The 23,896-nt window shown below is 35.9% G+C and overlaps 3 protein-coding genes across 3 annotated transcripts; 1 reads left to right on the forward strand and 2 right to left on the reverse strand.

Moving 5' to 3' along the window:
- Positions 1–7,887: 7,887 nt before the first annotated feature.
- On the forward strand, positions 7,888–9,232 carry LOC105973921 (F-box protein AUF2). The gene has a single exon (XM_012998962.2). It carries the CDS (start codon positions 8,002–8,004, stop codon positions 9,019–9,021), a length of 1,020 nt encoding a protein of 339 aa, XP_012854416.2. The 5' UTR covers positions 7,888–8,001; the 3' UTR covers positions 9,022–9,232.
- Positions 9,233–11,433: 2,201 nt separating this feature from the next.
- LOC105973938 (uncharacterized) lies at positions 11,434–13,191 on the reverse strand. Its single transcript, XM_012998982.2, has 2 exons — positions 11,847–13,191; positions 11,434–11,642 (listed from the first exon to the last, which is right to left on the reverse strand). The coding sequence occupies exon 1, from the start codon at positions 13,189–13,191 to the stop codon at positions 11,887–11,889; it is 1,305 nt and encodes a 434-aa protein (XP_012854436.2). The 3' UTR covers positions 11,434–11,642; positions 11,847–11,886.
- A 6,258-nt stretch (positions 13,192–19,449) lies between these two features.
- LOC105973937 (uncharacterized) lies at positions 19,450–22,535 on the reverse strand. Its single transcript, XM_012998981.2, has 2 exons — positions 21,053–22,535; positions 19,450–19,862 (listed from the first exon to the last, which is right to left on the reverse strand). Exon 1 carries the CDS (start codon positions 22,235–22,237, stop codon positions 21,074–21,076), a length of 1,164 nt encoding a protein of 387 aa, XP_012854435.1. The 5' UTR covers positions 22,238–22,535; the 3' UTR covers positions 19,450–19,862; positions 21,053–21,073.
- Between the last annotated feature and the right edge of the window lie 1,361 nt (positions 22,536–23,896).

The raw sequence follows: 23,896 nt of genomic DNA on the forward strand, positions 1-23,896 counted from the left end.
ATTTTAATTATTTTAATCATATAAAGATACCTTTATATTTGTGGCTTGAATTCTTATATTTTTTAAATATTTTAATTATGTTATATCTTAATTAATTATAAAGGTACAATGGGGTCTTTAATTTATTTCTGTTTTTATTATCACATAATTTCTGTATATATTTTAAATTATCCCTATATCGAAAGAAAACTTAAATTCCATTATTATGTACTTAATAAAATCTATACTTAATTTGATTACCAATTTTTTAATAATTTTTCAATTTGATTGTTTACTAATTTTTTAATAATATTTTAATTTCTAAACTAAAAAGAAAATATATATACATATACATACATTTTGAGGGTCAATTTCGTCATTTCACGTCCAAAAACCAACTACCAGTCGCGCATCCTGCAAGTGAGCTACACAAAAGTCAACCAGGAAGGTTTTTGCCTTTGATTAAATTTCACAGTGGAGTTTTTGCTAGTTTATTTATTACAGAGGATTTTTTGCTATTTGAAAATTACACAGTGGTATTTGTGCAGTTTACTCATTGTTTAAGCTTCCAAAGATTATTTTCAGTGTCTTTAATCCATTGATTTTGAAGATCAAACTCCAGCACTTCACATTGATTCCTCAAACTTTGGATTATGTCTTCAACTTTACAAAAAAATTCCAATTCCACTATTTCAAAGCCTCTATAAGATTATAGAGTTTGGTAGTAATCTTATAAGAGCAACTCTAATGGGAGATATCAAAATGGAGCATTAAATATTCATTTGATACTTGATATAATACTTTGATACTTCTTGAAAAAAAATTCACTCCAACCACGAGCATCAAATAAATTATCAAATTTTAAATATATGAATAATTATTTTTTTTAAATGCCACGTGTCAAATTGTGATAGGTTAATGGAGTGGTTATATTTTTGATACCTCATTTTCCAGGGAGTATTTTTGCACCTCGGGGTAGTTGAGTATCAAAATAATTCTCCATTTAATGCCTCCAGAATTTTTTAATTTTAGAGCATCAAAGTGGTAGTTTTTTAGTTTGATACCTCATTTAGTGCATCCATTGGAGTTGCTCTAACAAGGAGTACCAACCTCCCGATGACTCCATTTATGTTCAACCAAAGGAAAAAAAAATCACGATCTTCCACATTTTCTGGAATATGAATCGAGATTTATGTTTCACTTTATTCTGCCAAGTCAAAATGAGAGGTGCATAATTAGAGGATGGATCATGTTGTTGGGAATCAATACACGTATACGCATCGGAAACTTAAAATTTCACTGAATACGCATCGGAATCAATACACGTATACGCATCGGAAACTTAAAATTATTCAACTGAATAAACGATATATATATATATCATACATACGTGTATATAAAAATTAATCGTTCCCGGACAAATAAGCATACCATATATATTTAATTCGAAATTAAATAACAATGTTTAAAAACGTACATATGAATTTGTTTCATAATTCGGACATTAAACAAGTACCCCCCCCCCCAGAAAATCATGTAAGGTAGAATTTTTTTTTTTTTTTATAATTTGAGAAAATCCCTTTGCCTTAGATATAACATTTCTCACATTTAAATTGCCCAATATATCATTCCAAACCCTAATCGTATTATTATTTTCTCTCTCTTTCCCGTATCGTCTTTTTTCCCGTCTTCTCTCCTCTCCGTTTTTTCTTCCTCTTCGTTCGGCTGATGTGATGACAATTATGCGTGAGAGCTTTGGCGGTGGCCTCCAATGGAGAAGCGGATCCCAGTAGATTGAACTACGAAGAGGCTTATCCCAAGGAGTGAAATAATTTTTCTCAGTGCATTTCTTCATTTTGTTGTTGAGTGGTGTTTTTGTGACGGCAGCAATGGTGGAGACACAGACATATGGCGACGAGAGAACTCGAACTTGACGGCGGCAAATCTAGGGTTTTTGGCTAGATTGCATCGAGGACATCACGGGTGGAGGTGGGGATGGTGATGGTGTGGCGATGGTGTGGTGACGATGGAGAGCAAATCTAGAATTTTTTGGGTGGATTGCGCAGAGAACGGTACAGCGGAGGATGTCCGCGGTTAATCGACTGCATTTTTTCAATTCAAATTTCGATTTTTGTTTATTTGTTCCTTTTTTTTTTGCCAGCACCCTTGTATAATTTGATCCACCTCCACAATTCATCCTGCTCCTCAGCGTTTGTGCACAAAAATAAAAAACCCTGCTGCTCTCCAAAGCCACCATTTCCGCCGCCTCTCTCTACCGACCAAGAATTGAAGTTTGGGAATTACAGAATACATCCGCCATCCGTGAATTGGATCTGATCGATTACCTCTAGCGTCGGCGGCTCTGGCAACTGTAAATCCAATCTCCAATCTTTCAAAATCCATCGGAGATGTCCACTCGACATCCACATGAGAATCAAAATATTACATTTTTCGGAAAATTAAAATTATAAATAAGATAATAGCTTTTGAATTTATAGAATATAAAATTTTGAAATAATATATACATATGTGGTAAATATTTAAATGAGTGTAGAAATGTTAAATATATAAGAAATTAAATACGTACCAAAATCAAAATGTCAACTAATCAACTGAGGAATACACATCATCAATTGAACTCCAACTAAGCGATTTGGAGATATGACATAGACATTTGCCACATGTCTTTCATATAGGGTATAGATCCTTTTTTTTATAGGGATAATTAGCAAGAACCCTCTCATCTAGGAAAATGAGTTAAGAAAATACCCCCTCCCAAAAATAATTAGAGAAAACCCCCTTACCTAATATCCTACCCAAATATTATTTAATAATTCACAAGCCACCCTTATTAATATTAAATCTCTTCAATACCCTAACCCATTGCTGTTCTCTCTTTTTTTTTTTCTCGTCTTCTCGTCTTTTCTCTTCTGTCGTTCTCTCTTCTTTTCTCGTCTTCTCTCTTCTCTTCTCGACTGAAATTCGGAAAAAAAGCAAGACATCGACCGATGGTGGTGGTGGCGGTGGAGAGTGTTTGTCGCTGCCTCCCGCCGCCGCGTGAAGGGTGGTGATGGATCTGTAGTTCGCGGCGGTGGTTTCCATCGACGACGTTGAAGATGATGACTGAATCGTTTCTGTTTTTTTTTTTTTCGGACATTGAAATGTTAATTTAAGTTTTTTTGTATGAATTATTAAATTTATTTATTTTATTCTTGTTAGGGATTGGTTGAATAGTGTATTGTGGCAGCGGTGTGGTGACGATGGGGAGGCGATTTAGGGTTTTTTGTTGGATTGGGCGGATAACGGCGCGTGTAGAGAATTTCGCGCAGGTTGAAACCTTAATCGACTATGTACATATTCATAGTCGATGAAACTAATCGACTATGTTCTGGTAGTCGATTAAGGTTGATCTACTCCAATTTTTTTTAGTTTTTTTGGATTTTTCGTTTATTGATTCCAATTGTATAAATCAATTATAATGTTTGTATATTTTTTGTTTTTGTAATATATAGGTGATTTTGCATTTTTTCGCAGTTGTGATTTGTTATTTTTAGTAGCAGATTCTTAATCGACTAGCTCTGGTATCGATTAAGGTTGATCGACTCCAATCTTCTTTTTTTTTTTGGTTTTTTTTTTGTTTATTGATTCCAATTGTATAAATCAATTATAATGTTCTTATATTTATGTTTTTTTGTAAAATATAGTTGATTTTGCATTTTTTTGCAGTTTTTATTTGTTATTTTTAGTAGCAGACTTTTGATCGACTATGCTTCATCATAGTTGATTAATATACTGATATAGAAAAAATATTAAAAAACAAAAAAAAAATTAAAGAATTTCCTTAATCGACTATGAAACATAGTCGATTAAGGCTAATCGACTATGCTCCATAGTCAATTAAAACTGGTACAGAAAAGAAGGGAAAAAAAAAACGGAAAAATGGAAAAAAAAAAAACAAATTTGCTGAGCGCGTGACCCAGTGATAATGTGGCGGGTGTGGGCAAAGCTGGAAAGCATAATAGCTCAAAATGGGTGTGGGCTTTTCTCAAATGGACTGAAATATTTTGGACCTCCGTCCATTAAAAAAAGTAATGGGGGGGTTTCCTCAAAGAACCCCTTTTTTATATTATATATAGATGGTAAATACAATTTTATTTACAATATAATAAAAATAAACACATGAATATAATCCAAATTTATTGAAATAAAATCATTGAAAATAATATGAACGTACAAATTAATAATAATGTATGTACATATGATCAAAATAGATAAAAATAAGCATTATTAATGGACACAAAAATTAATATTGTTACAAAAATATGTAAACGCTAAATAATCTATTACATGCTCAATCAAGTTCATTAATCTCAATTTCTTTTTCATCGAAACCAAGCATACAATCATCTCACGTATAATCAAAAGATGGAAATGCATAACTATTTTTTTCCTAAATCTATCCTTACAATATACGCGGATCATATTTATGTGTGTTAAACAACGTCGCATGCTTTTCTCTTGCTAATGTTGTGGCGTATAACACAAACGATGCTATCCATGGATCTGCAAAAACAAAAAAAAACAGAACAAACATAAGTTAGATTGTTATATGTACACATACATAATAAATGAATAACATCATAAATATTCAATGACAAATAAATGCTTCAAGCGAACACATCGATAAATACTAATTTCATTATGAATTTACAAAACAAAAAGAATAAAAAAAGAGTTTTAGGATGAGGACCTTATCTTAGCATGATTATAACAAAATATGTAGATGGAGAGTGAGATGAATGAATTGGGGTTGAAATTGAGGGTATTTATACTTAATTTTCACACACTAAATAAGTACATAAAACGATTTTAAGGAAATCATATATTGTTTATATTAGTTAATGTATATATAAATGCATATATACTAAAACATGTATACATATATATTTCACCATGATTGGACATAATTAAAATAAATGTGAATTGATTTCATAAAATAAAAAATGGACATGATTGACCTCAAATCCGGTGATTGATTTTATCTGATGCAAATTCACATAATTTATTAATAATTAATAATTGAAAGTAAAACTTTACATAAATTAAAATTAATTATGGTGATATTATTTCCATAAGTTATCAATATATAATAGATATGATATTGATGATATATATGTATATATACATATGTATATATAGATTTAGATAATAAATGAATATCCGAATTTTAATAAAAATCAAAATATATGAAATATACACACTATTTTTTTTTTCTTTTTTCTTTTTTCGTATTATAGTAATGAAAATATAAATTTCATAATATCTGAAACAAAAAATTAATTAAATTCAAAAATTTTAAACATCCAAGTCCATAAATAAACTATATTTGCAAAAGGAAATAAAATATATCCAAATTAGTATGACACCAAAATATACGGAATGTCTACTTTTAATTGATTGATTAATATGATTGATATAATTTATATCAATCAATGATATAGTTTATATATAATTATTTCCATGTATATTAATAAATTAATTTATTAATATATTCATTTGAATTATTAATTAATATATTAATTAAAATTAGAAAAATTTATGTATGTATATATATATATATATATATATATATATATATATATATATATATATATCGGATTGAAAATTGAAATTTCCGGTTATTTTATATACCATATCGATTCCGTTCGAAATAAATTCGGAAGAGCCCGATATCAAAACTTCAAAAATCTGAATGAAAAATACAGTTCAAAATTTGGATATTTTAAGATCGGAATTCGAAAATTCCTTTTCATATAAAATATAAGATAAGTTATATTATGGAATAACAAAATATATCATGAAACCATGGTTATCGAATAAGAAAATATCAGCGTAGCGTATCGTATCGTTATCGTATCGTACGACATTTAACCAAGTATTAAAAATAATAAAATATATATATTTACATAATAGAAATACTATAAACATGTAAAATTTAATATTTTAAAGTCAAATCAAGTTTCAAATTTCATTATAAAATAGGAAAAAAAAAATTATTACTCTTAAAATAACATCAACAAAGTTCAAATTCGAATCCTTGATTTCTAAAAGACTAATCTATCACTCATAATTTGTAAAAAACTAATCTATCACTCATAAATTCGCACTTGAATGGCAAAAAAAATAACAATAATCTATAGAAATTGAGTTAGGGTTGTCATATTGTGATATTTTTTGAAGAAATTGAAGTGAAAAATGTGGATTAGGGTTGTGAATTTGAAGGGTTATTTTGAAATCCGTTTTCTAGCCCTGAAACTGTGAATTTTTTTTATTATTAGTTTTTTATTTTTTTTAAATATTTTGACTAATATCGTGATACGGCGATACGATATGATATATCGCGATACTTTTCCGATATTTAAACATAGTGGATACAGAGTGCGAGTCGTAGCGTTTTGATTGGGACCGTACCGTATCGCGATATCTCGCGAGTTTAACTACCATACATGAAACTACGTTGTATATTTCGAAGAAACATAGAAATATTTGAAACTAAAATCGGATCGAAAATTGGAATTTCCGATAATTTTATATACCATTTCGATTCCGTTCCAAATAAATTCAAAAGAACCGGATATCCAAACTTAAAAAATCGGAATGAAAAATACGATTCGAAATTTATATTTTCATATCAGAGTTTGAAAATTACATTCTAATTTTCACCCACAGATGCCACCGTAAGTAATAAATATTAACGTCGAGAAAATTAAATAGCCCCCGTGATAGATAGAGTAAATTAGGGCTGGAAAAAAAATACCGATTACCATATACCATGGTATACCAACCAAGGATTACCGAAAAATTACCGAAACAACGGTTACCATTGTCTACGGTACGGTATTAGTACCGTACCATTACAATATGGTACGGTATTGGTATTGTATTTCTAATACCACGGTAATACCGTACCGTACCGCAATTTATATTTTAATCCGATTAATATATTTTTTTCGATATTATTTTTTGTAATTCTATTTTGTTTACTTTGAAGCTTAAATGTCATCAATTATTTTTTCCTTAAGTTAGTGGTAGTGTAGTGTATTTGTTTTTTTTTTTCTTTTTTCTACAAAGTTGAATTTTGTAATTCAACATATATGTTCTACTAAATTGTCTTTTATGTTTCTTATAGCCAACTAATTTTTGTTATATATGATGTATGAATATTTTATTCTTTTACCTACATGTATGTATAGCATTAGTAAAGTATTTATTGTATGTAATAATTATTAAGTACAATCAAGTTCCTAACAAATACCTAGTTGTTCCATTAAACAACATTTACATTATCATGGTATATGTTCTTGTTTCAATGAAGAAAATTATGTTAATTATTCTGATTATACACCGGACCTTCTTAGAAAATAAGATATAACTCATACAAGAGTAACTATATATATATATATATATATATATATATATATATATATATATATATATATATATAGATTCAAGTCATTTGTTCTTTAATCTTTGATGCATCGCCAAGTACGGTAGAATACCACGTACCGATTATACCGTACCGAAAATAACGGTATACCGAACATTGGTATACCGAACTTTTTGGTACGGTAACGGTATGAAATTTTTCAATACCGCAATGTACGGTAGGTACACGGTATTGAGCTAAATGTTTGGCAACCGTACCGAATCCACCCCTAGAGTAAATACATAGGTTAATTAAATATTACAAAATGTACAGAATAAAGCATATATATAATATAATAATAGGTCCAAGGACAGAGAGCAAAGGCTCTGTAAATGCAGCAAGCCAATGAAACCAAAGGAGGACCCCACCCCCACACAAAAAGTCAACGGTCAATTCCACCCCCCTCTATCTGCCCCCCCACCCTTTTGTTCCTCTTTTTTCTCCATTCAACAACTGTTTCCCCAACCCCACAAAAACCCACCCACTATTTCCAACACACCCAACAAATTCGTTCCTTTTTTCTTTTTTCTCTATCCATGGCTTCCGGGCCGGATAGCTCCGATTTCTTCGACCTCCTACCCGACCCGATTCTCCTCCTTATCCTGAACCGGGTCTCTGATATCAAGACCCTCCTCCGCTGCAGATCCGTCTCCAAACGCTTCAACTCCGCCGTACCCCAGGCGGACTCCCTCCTCCTCCGCGTCGACCGTGTCATCTCCTCCTCCGACGAAGACGACGGCGTTTCCTTTCTCTCCGCCCTCTTCAAATCCCTCCTCACCTCCCTCCACCACCTCGTCTCCCCTCCCCCCACCGGTAAACAGCCACCCGAGAACCCCATCACCGCCGCGCCGCCGCCGCCCAATTCCCCCTCCCAGATCCTCCGCAGCTTCGACGCCATCGCCAGTCTCCGGATCGAGCTCCCCTCCGGCGACCTCCGCCTCGAGAAGGGCACCTCCATCAAATGGGTCGCCCGATTCGGGAAAACCCTCCGGAGCTGCGTCATCCTCGCGTTCAAGAACGGTGGCGATTCAACCGCCGCCGCCGATAACGGCGGCGGCGGAGGTGGAGGCCTGAAAATGCGGGTGGTGTGGACGATCAGCGCGCTGATTGCAGCCTCCGCCAGGCATTTCATGATCTCCGAGGTGGTCAGGGAGCAGCACTCTCTGTCCCGCCTAGTCGTCTACGACAGGGACAACGAGGGGACCGTGATCATGGACAAAGACGGGCTGACGGAGTCCAGAGAGAGCGGCGGCGAAGTGGCGGAGGAAACCAACCCGGCAGGCGGCGGGGGCGGAATGTGGTGGCGGAACAATCGGACGACGGTGCCCGCTGTGGGGATGAGGATGAGGCACGAGGCGAAAATGGAGTTATCCGGAGGGATGGTGCTCGAGGGAGCAACGCTCGTGGTGGTGCGGCCGGTGGGGGGCGGCGGTGGCGGAGAAGATGACGATGAGTGGTTAGTGGAGGAGGCGTTTGGGAAGGAGGGAGTGTGGGCCGAGGCGGTTCAGAGGCTGATCAAGAGCAGGAGCTACATTCTTGAAATGAACTCCTTTTGATCCCCCACATCAATTCAAATGAACATCAATTCATTATTTCAGGTATTGTACCAAAATAGAAAACAAATGTTGTAATATTTGCATGTGCAATTGATGTTTTCTTCGTCGGAGAAAAAAGAAAAGGAAAAAAAAAACATGTTGTTTTAACAATGAATGAATGTATCATGTAATAGAGTTTACAACCTTGAGCATTCATTCATACATTTAACCACTATTATGATGATGTTAGATTCTTGCCATCAATTTTTTTTTTCCTTCTTTTTTTATAAATCCAATTGAGGCTACTGGCCGACTTACATGCTACGTCTGATTATTTACATCGGGGAATTGTCGATTTGATTAAATAACTATCCACTGAGCACACATACATATGGGAGAGTGTGTGATTATGTGGATATCTGCGATTGAAACTCACCCACTGTAAATAACCAGGTGTAACATGTAATTTCCCGTCAGACTTTGTAATAAGTAGGGTAGAATTTGTTTTGTGGCTATTTTTGGGTGTAGTAAGCTTAGAATGAGTTATGGTTTCTTGATAAAATATGCTAATTTGACAAAAACAAATTGTGATGGTCCCTTTGACCCTGACTGAATTTGGAGCATGTACTGTTAGATTTAGTTTTAGTACAGAAACTGGTGGTGTGTCTTAATTGTTTTAAAACCAATAATTCTTTTTCATGTACTAAAAAAAATGGATTTAAATTAAGGATCTTCTTTGTCATTGCAAGTTATGGTATCGAAATTTTGTTAACAATGTCGAATAGAAACGTGCCTTTTTTTTTTTTTTTTTTGGGTAATGAAAGGAACCTGCGGCCACTTTAAGTACATGTAAGTACAACACTGGATAAAATTTTCAATCTTTTTCAATCTTGTATAATAGCTTGCAAACTGTACGAGATACGTAAACCACACTAGATTAACCATGTGTTACAAGCTCGATCGAGCGACTATTGGTAAAGAGATTCGAACTTGGGTTAATTGACACAAGTTCACCTGCTCCAGCCATTAGATCATCCCTTGCGGGACGAAGATAATAGAAACTTGTTGATTCTCGGATAGGAGGATACGATGGATAAACCTTTTTTATTAGATTTTTAGAAATTTTTATTGCGAAAATGCCGTTATTTGTTAGAAATTCAGTGGGGCTGGTGAGTGTGAAAGAAAAGGAGGGTTCTTCCTCTTTTTCCCTCATCTATCAATTCTCTTGTTGACATTTGCTCTGCATTACAACAAAATGGAAAACTGCACTTTTGAGTATGAGGCCGATATTTTTTTAGTTTTCTGAAAAGAAAATCAAACGGGACAACTACTCATTGGATGACTTCGGTGGTAAATACGATTGTGCCCCTGTGTATGAATTACGCAAATGCCATTGGGCACTTGGATTAGAGCATTTCAAAACCACATACTTTGTTGTCCTCGACAAAAATTTCATCCTTTTGTTTATATCATGTTCTTATCAAATCGGAAAAGTATTGCGCGTCGCTTTCCTTCACATATCGAATCGTGTCGTTCCGTTTGTTGTAGTATTGTATCACAAGATATTTAACTAACTATTAAAAGTAGTGCAAAATACATTGTTACTGAAGAATTTATCGACCAATGTACTTAAGAATTTCAAGATCAGAATTGAGTTCACTAGTGGTGGGCCAAGGCCAATTATGGATTCAATGACCTGAAATTTGATCGGACCCTTACCCGTAATTTCATGACCCGACCCGTGAAAAAGGTGATTCCTACTCATGGGCCATGGTCAACCTATAATGAAGATTCTACAAATTCGAAAGCTTAGATACATACATGTTATATATATATATATATATATATGCACACGTGTATGGTGAAAACTATAACGGATGAAGTTCATCGAGTGTAGCATAGAGTAAACTTAAAAAAAACAGTCGTATTTCAAACCAAGTGACTACAAATCGTATGCAAAGCTGCTAAAATTTCAATGAAAACGATGTAACTCAATTTGATAACCATGAACACGAATATTTAGATGGTAGCTTAAGGACAAGAATCGTACAATCGAACCAAACTACATCAATTATTTCTCATCCATAACATTGCAAGCTTGGTAAGATATTTTTGCTGCATTTCCTATGTTACAAATATAGGTTCATTCGATAAAATATACTTTAGACTTTTTTTCTAGTTTTTTTATTCGAACAATTAATAGGCCACCGTCCTAAATAATTAAACGAAATTAATCAGTTACAACTTACCATACTATTCCTTTAATCTTGATTCAACAAGACCCTACTGAAACAACTATTCTTGTTGCATTTTCTTACTTGATTTTTTTTTGTAACTCATCGAGTATACAAACACTCAACATCATGCATAATAATCTAAAGTCTTAATTAATATATATATATATATATATATATATATATATATATATATATATATAAAACAACATTTATTCGTGTTTTTTTTCTTCCTCCATGAATGTTTACTTGCACTAATTATATGTAATGCAAAATTCTTAAACTGCGTTATAACAATCGAATCCCAGTTGCCATTGTACTACCTGGCACATGTTATATGTGAGGACATGGTCGAAATTTCCGATCATTTGCTTCCCCACTTCTCCTTCGATTCTTGATTCCCCTCCCCTAGAAAAAAAGGTCATACAATCAGCAGAGTCTCGATTCATAAAATTTATTGGGATGAAATTAATTACAGAATTAATTTTTTTTTCATGTCCTCGAGTTCTTGTTTTGTTACTCGGGCGATAGATGTCAAACTTATAGAGTCGAACAACCATCTTATAAAGCCAAGAAATACCGATCAATATAAAATGTACGTAAGCAACTTACTACGATAAGTGTTTCATCTCCGTTCTGCTCTTGACTGAACTCATCGGAATGTACACACATCACTAACTTCGTCCATATACGGGCTAATAAATTTGTGAAAGAACTTATCATCCGTTAAGGTGCAAACTTTCCCAAGACCCGGCCACTTCGTAATCAGTTTTCTACGCTCCATAATCTCTAAAATCCGAATCCTCGGCTTTAATCTCTTCTCGACGCTGCACGCAAACGACATCGGATTATTCACAATTGACGACTTACTGAACTTCCCAGTACCAAGTAGAACCTCTTTGACTTTCTTGATCTTGACCATCGACACACAGAAAGCAGACGGCGCCTTCACAAACATCGCCAATATCTCGTTTTCCGAAAACCCCAAATCCCGAAAGCCCTGCAGCTTAAGTTCCCATGACTCGTTGCTCAGTGAGGCAATTGATCGAACAGCGTATATGAATACTTTGGAGCGTCGATCGATCCCCATTTCTTCCACCTTTTCCACCGATCTCTTTACTATGTCCGGCTTCAACAGAAAAAAACTCGGATAGCAATGGAGCATGAGCAGTACACGCTCCGTCGGTACATCGAAGCTCTTCAAGAAATCGAAATTCGGCACCATCGTCTGCTCCAAATTGGTCGTCACAAACCAAGAGGATAATCTCAAGAGTCGGGCTAAATCGTAATCGGATCCCAACGCACCCTTGAGCAAAGACAATGTGGGGATGATGTTATTGTTCACACTCAAATGCAGAATTGCCGGATTGCTCGAGATTATGATTGAAATGTCGTCGGAAGAAAAGCCCAAATCCTGAAAAACCCTAATTTTGGGTTTAATGCTAGCCTCGAGACTAGCGGAGAGGAATCGAGGCTTGTATTTAACGATCTTCTCCAACTGGGTGTTCGTAAAACCAATGTCTTTGAAGAATGAGAGTATTGAATCAGCTTTTTCTGGGGTTTTGAGATGGGCTAAATCGGAGGCAACCCGTGAAGCCAATTCGGGTGTGAAATGGTGTCTGTGGAGCAATAAATCGAAAATTTTAGGGTTCGTTTTAAGGAGTTGTTGTCTTTCACTCGAAGAAGAAGAAGAAGAGGAGGATAAATGGAGAGGTGTTGAGAAAGAAACATGGGATTTCACAATGTAAGAGACGAGGTTTTTGCGTACGAGGTTAATCATCTTCAACTTCGGCCGGCGCCGCTGTTTCAGGGGGTCTTCAACTTCGGTCGGCTGGGTTTTCGTTTTTTTAGGTTTCACTGGCTTTCGATCCTCTGTGGCTAAAGAAAGTTTATAAAATGACTTGGAGCTTATAAGCTCTTTTTTGTAATAACCGAATAAAACGATTTTTAAATCCATGAATAAAACGGTGTCGTCCAACTTATATAAGTGTGGGCGCGCTTTTGTTATTTCAGCGTTTTATTTATTTATTACTGGAGGGGGCAAAACGGTGTCGTTTTAGAGAGATCAGAGACGTGGGCACACCTGAGCTGCATGGGAAGCACCACACACAACCCTCAACTCTTGCTGCACATGGTGGCAGTATAAGAAGACAAAATGGGAGCTGACAGCTTTCTTATGAAATCACTGGTAATTCTTAGGTTATCTTAGAGTAGTTTACATTTCATTCTACCACACCAACCCTAGAATATCACCGCCGCCGCCATTGTTAACTGAGAAACACCATTCTTGCAGGTTTTATCATCAACTGAGCTTAGAAGACTGAAGAAAAGGAAGAGTTCGTAACATTTGGTATCTAGAGCCACCGTTTCTGGCTATCATCACCCTAAATGATGACTAGAAGTCACGTGAGAACAGGGTCGAGTGATAACACCAGATCTGATGCAGAAGTCTATCTGGATGAACAATTGGCTTTCAACAAGAAGATTCAACGACAAATGAGTGAGATACAAGCCAATTTTCAAGCTGAAATGGCTAAAGAAAGAGTGGAAACTAACTAGAGGATTGAAGATCTGGTGTTATCACTCGACCCTGTTCTCACGTGACTTCTAGTCATCATTTAGGGTGATGATAGCCAGAAACGGTGGCTCTAGATACCAAATGTTACGAACTTTTCCTTTTCTTCAGTCTTTTAGCTCAGTTGATGATAAAACCTGCAAGAATGGTGTCTCTCAGTTAACAATGGCGGCCTGTCAATGGGAACCATGGAAAAGCTCCTTGTACTCAAGGTAATTCCTCTGAAAACCCTCGATGGTTTTCTGAAAACATACACATTACACTGCCCCAAATGCGTGTAGAGGTAGGAAATCTTAACAGCCCGGGTAGAGGGGGAGAAAATAGGGCTGTCAAAGTAGAGTTTCCAAAGTTTGATGGGGAATTTCCTAGAACTTGGTTGAGGAGGTGCCATAGATACTTCGCTCCGAACCCTATGAGTGACAGGAAAAAATGCAATTTGCATCCATGCACCTGGAGGGCAAGGTGGAAGATTGGTACACTGATTACATTGAACAGTTAGAAGGGCTAGGATGGGAGAATTTCATGAATATGGTACTGGATAGGTTCCTAGAAGAGGAAGGGGTCAGCTTAACTGCCGAATTCAATAGACTACGCCAAGAAGCTACATTGGAAGAATATAGATTGAATTTCGAACATCTGAAGGCATTTGTGAGTAAGAAGCATAGATCTTTCACTGAAAATTATTATCTGGAGTGTTTTGTTGAAGGGCTCAAAGATAACATCAAGAACGTGGTGAAAATGATGAGACCTATGACCCTATCCCAAGCCATACAACAAGCCAAGTTACAAGAGGGGATTGCTGATCATATCTCTGAAGAAATCAAGAGCACTGTGAAGTCTGCCACCACCCATTTGAAGATCTACAAACCAGTTTTACAAGTCCCTAGAGTCCAACAGACAGAGAGAAGAGGGGTGAATAATAAGAAGCTGACTAGACCAGAATTAGAGGAAAGAAGAAGGAAAGGGTTATGTTACAATTGTGATGAGAGGTACATTCCTGGGCATAGGTGCAAAAAGTTGTTCCATATTGAATGTGTGCCATTACCAGATGATGAAGTTGTTGAAGAGGAAGTAGAAGTACTAGCAGAAGAAGTAACAGAAGAGTGTATGCAAATATCCTTCAATGCTATCACTGGCCAAGTCACTCAAACCACACTCAAAATACTGGGAAGGTACAAAGGGCAGCCTATAACCATACTACTAGACACTGGAGCCTCACATAGCTTCTTGGACCCTCAAACTGCATTAAGGTTAAAATGTGAGACGGTGTGCAAAAAAAGAACTAAAGTGAAAGTGTCTGGGAAACTCCAATTGGAGTGTGACTCATTTTGCCCAGCCTTCCAGTGAGAGATGAGGGGATGCAAGTTTGAGATTAGTGTGACTCTTTTAGAATTGGGAGGATGTGATCTAGTACTAGGAGTGGGCTTCATGGAAAAGTTTGAACCACTCTCTTTTGATCACAATGTTCAGTCGATTACATTCAATTATGAAGGGGAAGAAGTGATACTCAAAGGAGTAAATGGAGAGCCTGGGTTTCAGATGATTGATGGGGAGGAATTACAAGGCATGCTACACAGTAGAGAGATCAACGTGGGATGCTTGGTAATGATGCAACACTCGGAAATAGAAGGGGAAGAGAAGAAAGTTCCCATTGAAATCAAAGAAGTGATTAGTGAATTTGCTGAAGTATTCCAAAATCCTACTGAGCTACCACCAGTTAGGAAGGCTGAACACTCAATTCCCCTCAAAGACAATGCTCAACCATTCAAATCCCAACCCTATAGGTACCCCTTCATGCAGAGAAAAGAAATGGAGACCATGGTGCAAGAGATGCTGAATGCTGGAATCATACAGTCCAGTAACAGCCCATTTGCATCACCAGTGCTGCTAGTGAAGAAAAATGATGGATCATGGAGGTTTTGTGTAGACTATAGGAAACTGAATTCCATGACCATCAAGGATGGATAGCTCATTCCTCTAATTGATGATTTATTAGATGAATTTGGAGGAGCTAAGATGTTCTCCAAAATTGACCTCAGAGCTGGTTACCATCAAATTAGAATGAATCAAAGAGATGTAGAAAATACTGCATTTGTAACTTCTGCTGGGCATTATGAGTTCTTAGTGATGCCATTTGGGCTCACTGATTCCCCTGCAACATTCCAAGCATTGATGAATGATGTCTTCAGAGATCAGCTGAGGGAGTTTGTGTTAGTATTTTTTGATGATATGCTCATCTACAATCCTGATATGGAAACTCACCAACAACATGTGAGGAAGGTATTGGAGCTGCTCAAGAACAATCAACTGTATGCCAAGATGAGTAAGTGCAGTTTTTATCAAAGAAAAGTGGAGTACTTGGGGCACATCATCTCTGAAGAAGGAGTAGGGGTAGATCCTAGCAAAATAGACAGTGTGAAGAGCTGACCCATTCCCACCACAGTGAAGGCTCCTAGAGGGTTTCTGGGCTTGACAGGTTATTACATAAAGTTTGCGAGGGGATATGGTGAGATAGCCAAACCACTGATACAACAATTAAAAAAGGGGCAATTCCAGTGGAATCTAGAAGCCCAAGGAGCTTTTGAGAAGCTGAAAGAAGCCATGACTACTACTCCAGTGCTGCAACTGCCAGACTTTAAGGATAAATTTTTGGTTGAGACTGATGCATCCTATTATGGGATTGGAGCAGTATTGATGCAAAAAGGGCACCCATTAGCTTATTTAATCAAAGCACTTGGATCTAAGAACCTAGGATTATCCATATATGAAAAGGAGTTCCTAGCAATACTTCTTGCAGTACACAAGTGGAGAGCCTACCTAATATGTGGAACTTTTGTGATAAGAACATATCAGAAGAGCTTGAGATACTTATTAGAACAAAAACTTTCTACACCATTGCAGCATAAATACCTAGCCAAGCTATTGGGCTTCAATTATACTATAGAGTATAAGAAGGGAACTGAGAATAGTGCAGCTGATGCACTCTCCAAAAGAGAAATTGGGAAGACCTTGAATCAAGTGACAATAATCCAACCTATGTGGATTCAAGGGGTTATACAAAGTTATGATAATGATGAAGAGTAACAAGAAATAATTGCTAATTGTTCCCTGAGGCCACTTGGGGCCATGGTCAACCTATATAGAAGATTCTACATATTAAAAAACTTATGTTTTTAAAATTCATACCTCAGCAATTATTTTTATACTTAATCGAGGGGTGAAATCGGATGGAATGGATCGAAAATGTTTTTTTCGGAAATTTTTCAATTTTTTCGGATTAAAAATAGGTTCCAATTTGCGTTAAAAAAACGGAATTTTAAAATCCATTCCAATTTCGGAATACCTCAGAATCGACGGAATTTCGGAAATTGCATTAATTCTCAATTTTTTGTTTCAAAATCGGAAATAATGGTAATTTTTAGAATTTTTTTTGTAATATTTTCTTCATTTTCCGGCAAAAGGCAAGAATCTAAACAAAGATCAATAAGATGAAATGTGAACTCTTGTAAAAACAACATAATCAGTTTATCAAAGAAAAAATAGTTCTTGCAAAACATGAATAGAAAAACAATTCAAAAATACGATATATATATATATATATATATATATATATATATATATATATATATATATAGTATAAAATCAGATAAGAAATCGGAATTTCCAATAATTTTATATGTAATTCCAATTCCGTTCCAAAAATAATCGAAAAAATCGAAAATCGGAATGAAAAAAAATGTTTTAAATTCGGATATTTTCGGATCGGAATTGGCGGAATTCAGAAATTCCATTCCAATTACCACCCCTAACTTCACCCTTATATTCAAATGGGGCCAGTTGTTATAGGTCCTCCTATAAGAGATTTTATATGTATAAATTCAACTAATAACTCTTAATTTTTTAAGTAAATATATTGTGATTATAATATCAAAAGTACCCCTAACAATATATGGAAATAAAAATCTCCAAAATAATAGCTTACTTTGTATAATTTTTAATCCCCAAATTTCTCCCCAAAATATATGTAATCGATATTGGTATTCCGATTCCGAAATCTTTAATTGACTTCAGAAAAACCGAACATGTCTAGAAAAAAATTGCTTCATCTATGTTCTGCTATAGCTAAAAATCGTTTGTAGTTTGCAGTTATGAATCTTTGTTTGTAATTGCTTCGTCCATGTCCTGCTATAGCCAGGAATCGTTCGCAGTTTTGAATCTCTTTTTGTAATTGGTCCGTCCATGCCCTGCCATAGCTAGGAATCATTCACAGTTTGCAGTTTTGAATCTTTGTTTGAAATTGTTTTGTCCCTGCTCTGTTATAGCTGAGAATTAAATCTCTGTTTTTGCTTCGCCCCTACCTTGCCATATCTAAGAATCGAATGACAAGAATCTTTTGCAGTTTTGAAATCTCATTTTGTATTTGCTTCGTCCTTGCCCCGCCTATTTAAGAATCTTTCCCAATTTGCTGTTTTGAAATCTTCTTTTGCAGTTTTGAAATCTCCGTTTGCTTCGAGACTAAGAGTTTTTTTGTATAATTAAAACTAGGGTAAATTCCACTTAACCCCTTGTACTTTGTTTGGATATCACTTTACCCCCTTGTACTCTCAATTGCATCGATTTGCCCACTTGTACCTTGGTTCGATATCACTTTACCCCCTTCTACTCTCAATTCATCGATTTGCCCCCTTGTACTTTGGCCCGATATCACTTTACCCCCCTTCTACTCTCAATTGCATCGATTTGCCCCCCTTTACTTGAAAAATTATCTCAATGTGGCCCTCGCCGTTAGTTTTCAGACCTTTAACCTTAACACTGTTTGATCTAAGTTTGAAAATTACAAAAAACCCACCCATCCTTGTTTAAATAATTATTAAAAAAAAAAAAAAAAACAAAAAATAATAAAAAATTCAAGACCGAGAGAAAACATAGTCCACGATGCCAGCCACAAATTTTTCAAACTTAGAAGTACAAGGGGCAAATCGATGAGTTGAGAGTAGAAGGGGGTAAAGTGATATCGAACCAAAGTACAAGGGGGCAAATCGATGAATTGAGAGTAGAAGGGGGTAAGTGATATCGAACCAAAGTACAAGGGGGCAAATCGATGCAATTGAGAGTACAATGGGGTAAGGTGATATCCAGCCAAAGTACAAGGGGGTAAACTGGAATTTACCCTTAAAATTATTCACATTATGTAACATTGAAGGTTCAAAATCATATAAAAGCATCATTCCTTCTATGCTACACAACATAAATTACATTATGTATTATATAACTCTCTATCTTCATATAATCACACACACACACACACACACACACACACACACACATATATATATATATATATATATATATATATATACTTGTAACATTTGGATTAAAAAAAGCCAAACTTTCTTCATTTGAAACGAAACGCCAATGTATCTAAAGAGAACAAAAAAATCGGAGTAAGCTACATACTTAATAAGTGTTCTGGACATTCTGTACCAGATGAAGCATAGCTCGAAAACTAGTACTACAGTACATGCAATATCAAACAATATGCACCGATAAAAGGGATTTTCGTCGAAACAATTGGATTCCATCAGCGTGTTAAAATTCTAAATAAATATGTATAGCATATTCTAGTATTACGAGAAAAAATAGAAAAATAAAATGCCTTTAGTCGACATAGCTCAAAGTAACAAAATTAATGAATGTTACGACTGCTTTTACATTTTCCATCTCTATGCCATTGTAGGTTCATTCAATAAAATAAACTTTCGACTTTTCCTTGTTTTTCGATTCAAACACTTATTTCATACAGCTTTGCAAAATAGATAAAACAAAAACAAAAAAAAAACAAAAAAAAGAATCATTTCGATGAAAAAACGTGTTCTTTCTTCCTCGAATGTTTACTTGCACTAATTATATAAAATGCAAAATTCTAAAACTGCCTTATATAATCGAATCCCACTTGGCATTGGTACTACCTGGCACATGTTATATGTGAGGACATGGTCGAGACTTCCGTTCCTTTCCTTGCCCCCTTGGCCTTCGATTCTTGATTCTCCTCCCTTAGAAAAAAGGTCATATAATTAGAGTAGAGTCCCGATTCATAAATTTGTTGGGATGAAACTAATTACGGAATTAAATCCAAAGAACTACAAAAATAAACGAAGTCCGACAAAAAATGAAGGAGAAATTCAGATTCTATGTTTCTCTTCCTCAAAAAATTCAAACCATCTCAAATTCAAATTCAAAATCTATAAATCCATCTCAAACAACTAAATGAAAGAAGACTACCCTCTACAATCCAATTTGGAAAAGGGATGTGATAAATGACGTTTCAGTTTTAAAATACCGTTTCGATTTTAAATTAGGGTTTCACCATTTCCGAGATTGAATTTCGCAAAACTCAAAACACGAAATATGTGGTTCTTTGAGTTAGCTTTTTAATCCAACTTGAATCACCAAAATTGGACCCTAGATGAGAATGATATGAATGAATCAATGAACAGTGCTCACAACATTGAAATTTTGAGTTATCTTACATTCAAAACGTAATGTATTCATGCATAACTTTGCCATAGGGCATCCAATCTAGCTGATTCAAGTTGGATTAGATAGGCAATTCAAAGCACTACAATTTCCGTGTTTGAATATTGCCAAAATCAGATTAGAAATGGGTCAAAACCACGTTCGAAGTCAAAACGGTATTAGCAAAATTGAAACGACATTTAACATTTCAGTTAGGAAAACAATCTGCTAGCAAAGCAATTATCCAAAGTTTAAAGCAACATCCTACCCATACAAACATTTGAATTGAATAGAGAATATAGCCAACAAATTAAAATCTTATAGCGTAAGGTACGACCTCGCATCTTATTTTCTACTGCATCAAAACTAAATAAGCGAATTTTCTAATAAAATTACGATAAAATGGTCAAAGATTCTCTCAGTCAGATACACGTGCACGTCAATCATTTTGGGGCTTGACCTTTTCGGGATAGACGTTCCAATCCATATTTATTAAGAAACGGAAATAGTAACCGCAATTTACGAAAGATAAACACCCTTCTTTCTAACATCCTCTTATTCTAATTCACCTAGTGTTAAAATCAAGAAAAAGGCATTGAACCGACACTTCACACAGAGTTAAGGGTACAATAATATCAGCAGACACGAAAGAAAACATATAGAGTCGAACAACCATCTTATAAATCCAAGAAATACCGAACGAATGAAACGTAAGTAAGCAACTAACCTATTTCTCACGCAGTTAGCTTCAACATAATAACCTTCTACCCCTAACCGAACTCATCGGAACGTACACATCACTAACTTCATCCATATAAGGGCTGATAAATTTCTGGAAAAACTTTTCGTCCGTTAAGGTGTAAACTATCCCGAGACCAGGCCAACTTGTAATCAGATTTCTACTCTCCAGAATCTCTAAAATCCGAATCCTCGGCTTAAATCTCCTCTCAATGCTGCAGGCTAACGACATCGGATTATTCACAATACACGACATACTGAACTTCCCAGTACCAAGTAGAACCTCTTTGACTTTCTTGATCTTGACCATTGACCCAGAGAAAGCAGACGGCGCCTTCACGAACATTGCCAATATTTCGTTTTCCGAAAACCCCAAATCCCGAAAGCCTTGCAGCTTAAGTTCCCACGCCTCGTTGCTCATTGAGGCAATTGATCGAACAGCATATATGAATACTTTGGAGCACCGATCGATCCCCATTTCTTCCGCCTTGTCTACAGATCTCCGTAATATGTCCGGCTTCAGCAGGAAAAACCTCGGATAGCTATGGAGGATGAGAAACAGACGCTCCGTAGGTATACCGAAGCTCTTCAAGAAATCGAAATTCGGCACCATCGTCTGTTCCAAATTGGTTGTCACAAACCAAGCGGATAATCTTAATAATCTGGCTAAATCGTAATCGGATCCCAACAAACCCTTGAGCAAAGATAATGTGGGGATGATGTTATTGTTCACACTCAAATGCAAAATTGCCGGATTGCTCGAGATTATAATTGAAATGTCATCGGAAGAAAAACCCAAATCTTGAAAAACCCTAATCTTGGGTTTAATGCTAGCCTCGAGACTAGCGGAGAGAAGTCGAGGCCTGTATTTCACGATTTTCTCCAACCGGGTATTCGAAAAACCAGATTCTTTGAAGAATGAGAGTACTGAATCAGCTTTTTCTGGGGTTTTTAAATGGGCTAAAGCGGAGGCAACCCGTGAAGCCAATTCGGGTGTGAAATGGTGTCTGTGGAGCAATATATCGAACACCTTAGGGTTCGTTCTGAGGAGTTGTTGTTTTTCACTCGAAGAAGAAGAAGAAGAGGAGGACAAAAAACGGAGAGGTGTTGAGAAAGAAACATGGGATTTCACAATGTAAGAGGAGGCGAGGTTTCTGCGTACGAGGTTAATCATCTTTAAGAAGAAGAAGAAATCACAGCTGGAAAAAAAATTAAATCATTTGGGTTTAAAAGGGGAAGAGAAAAGCTTCTCCGGCGATGGGTGGTTGAATCTAAGAGAGTAAAGCGCTAATCGGAAAAATTTCCGCCGCCGATGATTCTTCTTTCGCCGAATCAAATGGCAGCCGGCGGCGCTGTTTCAGGGGTGGGTCTTCAACTTCGGTCTTCTTTCTTCCACCTCTTTACCCAAAAATAAAAGGGTTAATGAGAGGCATAACCCCTTATTATGGAAATTTCATTATTTTTAATAAGTCAAACTCTTCATTATTTTTTCTTTTTTTGTGATAAATCCAAATATTTTTAAGCAGTATTTTTTATTATATTTTCGCTATAATACGCTTATGTACATATGGAATTAAGTATATTTGTTCTATATTTATTTTGCACGTTCCCAATTTCAACCCGTATTTATCTCTTTTCCAATCACGCTCTATCTCTTCATCTCTCTCTTTGCCGACCACCATTCTCGCTAGGCAAATCCACTGACCACCATTTTCACAGGGGAAAAAGGCATCTTGCTCTTATGGTGGAGCACCTCCGTGTTGTGTTGGGTCACCAAAGCCTCTCCAGGCCTTCCCTGGGACGCCCCCTCCGATCTCTATATATAGATGCCCGACCGACAGAGATGTCGCGGCCGTTGCCACCACCGCCATAAGGGAGTGCAACCCTATCCTTGTTGAATGTTAATATTAACATCTAAGTGCATTATGTTAATATTTTAGTGGATTTCGATAATTTTCGTAGTGGGTTTTAATGAGAAAATAGTGGATTTTCAATTCTTGCTTTGGAGACCGATTTTTAGTGAATGCATTAAATTTACACGTTGTTGTGAAAGCTCAACCTCCTCATTCTCAGCCAACCGAGAATCATGCTCCAAGTCATCAGCCTTAGTTCAAGGCTTTTTATTTATATCATCTTTGACTCTCAATTGTAGCTATATATTTAATGTAATTGATTCTCTCATAATTGTAATTACCATACATGCATGTAATTATATATATATATATATATATATATATACACACGGATTATATTCACCACAAAGGTGTGGTGATTTTCTCAAACTCTCTCATGGTTTCAAGAGACTAGGTTTCCTCCACACTTCTACCCTTCAATACACTCGTTCATATGATAACAGTTAAATTATGTTCTTCCAACTATCTCTTATGGAAAAGTCGATCCCATATTTGTTCATTTGTTGTGCAGAGATCTTCATTACTATGATCCAACAGGCTGTGACTGCTGGACAATTGCACGGTGTTCAAATTGCTTCGACAACGCCTACTATCTCGAACTTGTGCTTTGCTGACGAGACTCTTCTTTTTTTGTCGTGCAAGTGATGGGGACTCAATTGCTCTGAAGAAAAATCTTGATCAATATGCCAGTATATCTGGCCAAGAGATTAATTACGAGAAGACTGTTATGTGCTTTAGTCCAGCTACACCACTTTAAGTGAAAGATTCTATTTACAATTTACTAGGATTTCAAGTGGTAGATCGCCATGACAAATATTTGGGTATGCCGGCATCCTTAGGTAAATCTCGAAACAACATCTTTCACTTCTTGAGGGATCGTCTATGGTCTAAAATTAAGGGTTGGGAGGAAAAGCAATTGT

This window comes from Erythranthe guttata, chromosome 3 (genome assembly GCF_056151865.1).
Source record: "Erythranthe guttata isolate IM_541 chromosome 3, IM_541, whole genome shotgun sequence".
NCBI classification, from domain to species: Eukaryota; Viridiplantae; Streptophyta; class Magnoliopsida; order Lamiales; family Phrymaceae; genus Erythranthe; species Erythranthe guttata.

Bases quoted from the DNA above. Each gene is read 5' to 3' on its own strand.
- LOC105973937 (XM_012998981.2), bottom strand. From the start codon at position 22,237: ATGATTAACCTCGTACGCAGAAACCTCGCCTCCTCTTACATTGTGAAA.
- LOC105973938 (XM_012998982.2), bottom strand. From the start codon at position 13,191: ATGGATTTAAAAATCGTTTTATTCGGTTATTACAAAAAAGAGCTTATA.
- LOC105973921 (XM_012998962.2), top strand. From the start codon at position 8,002: ATGGCTTCCGGGCCGGATAGCTCCGATTTCTTCGACCTCCTACCCGAC.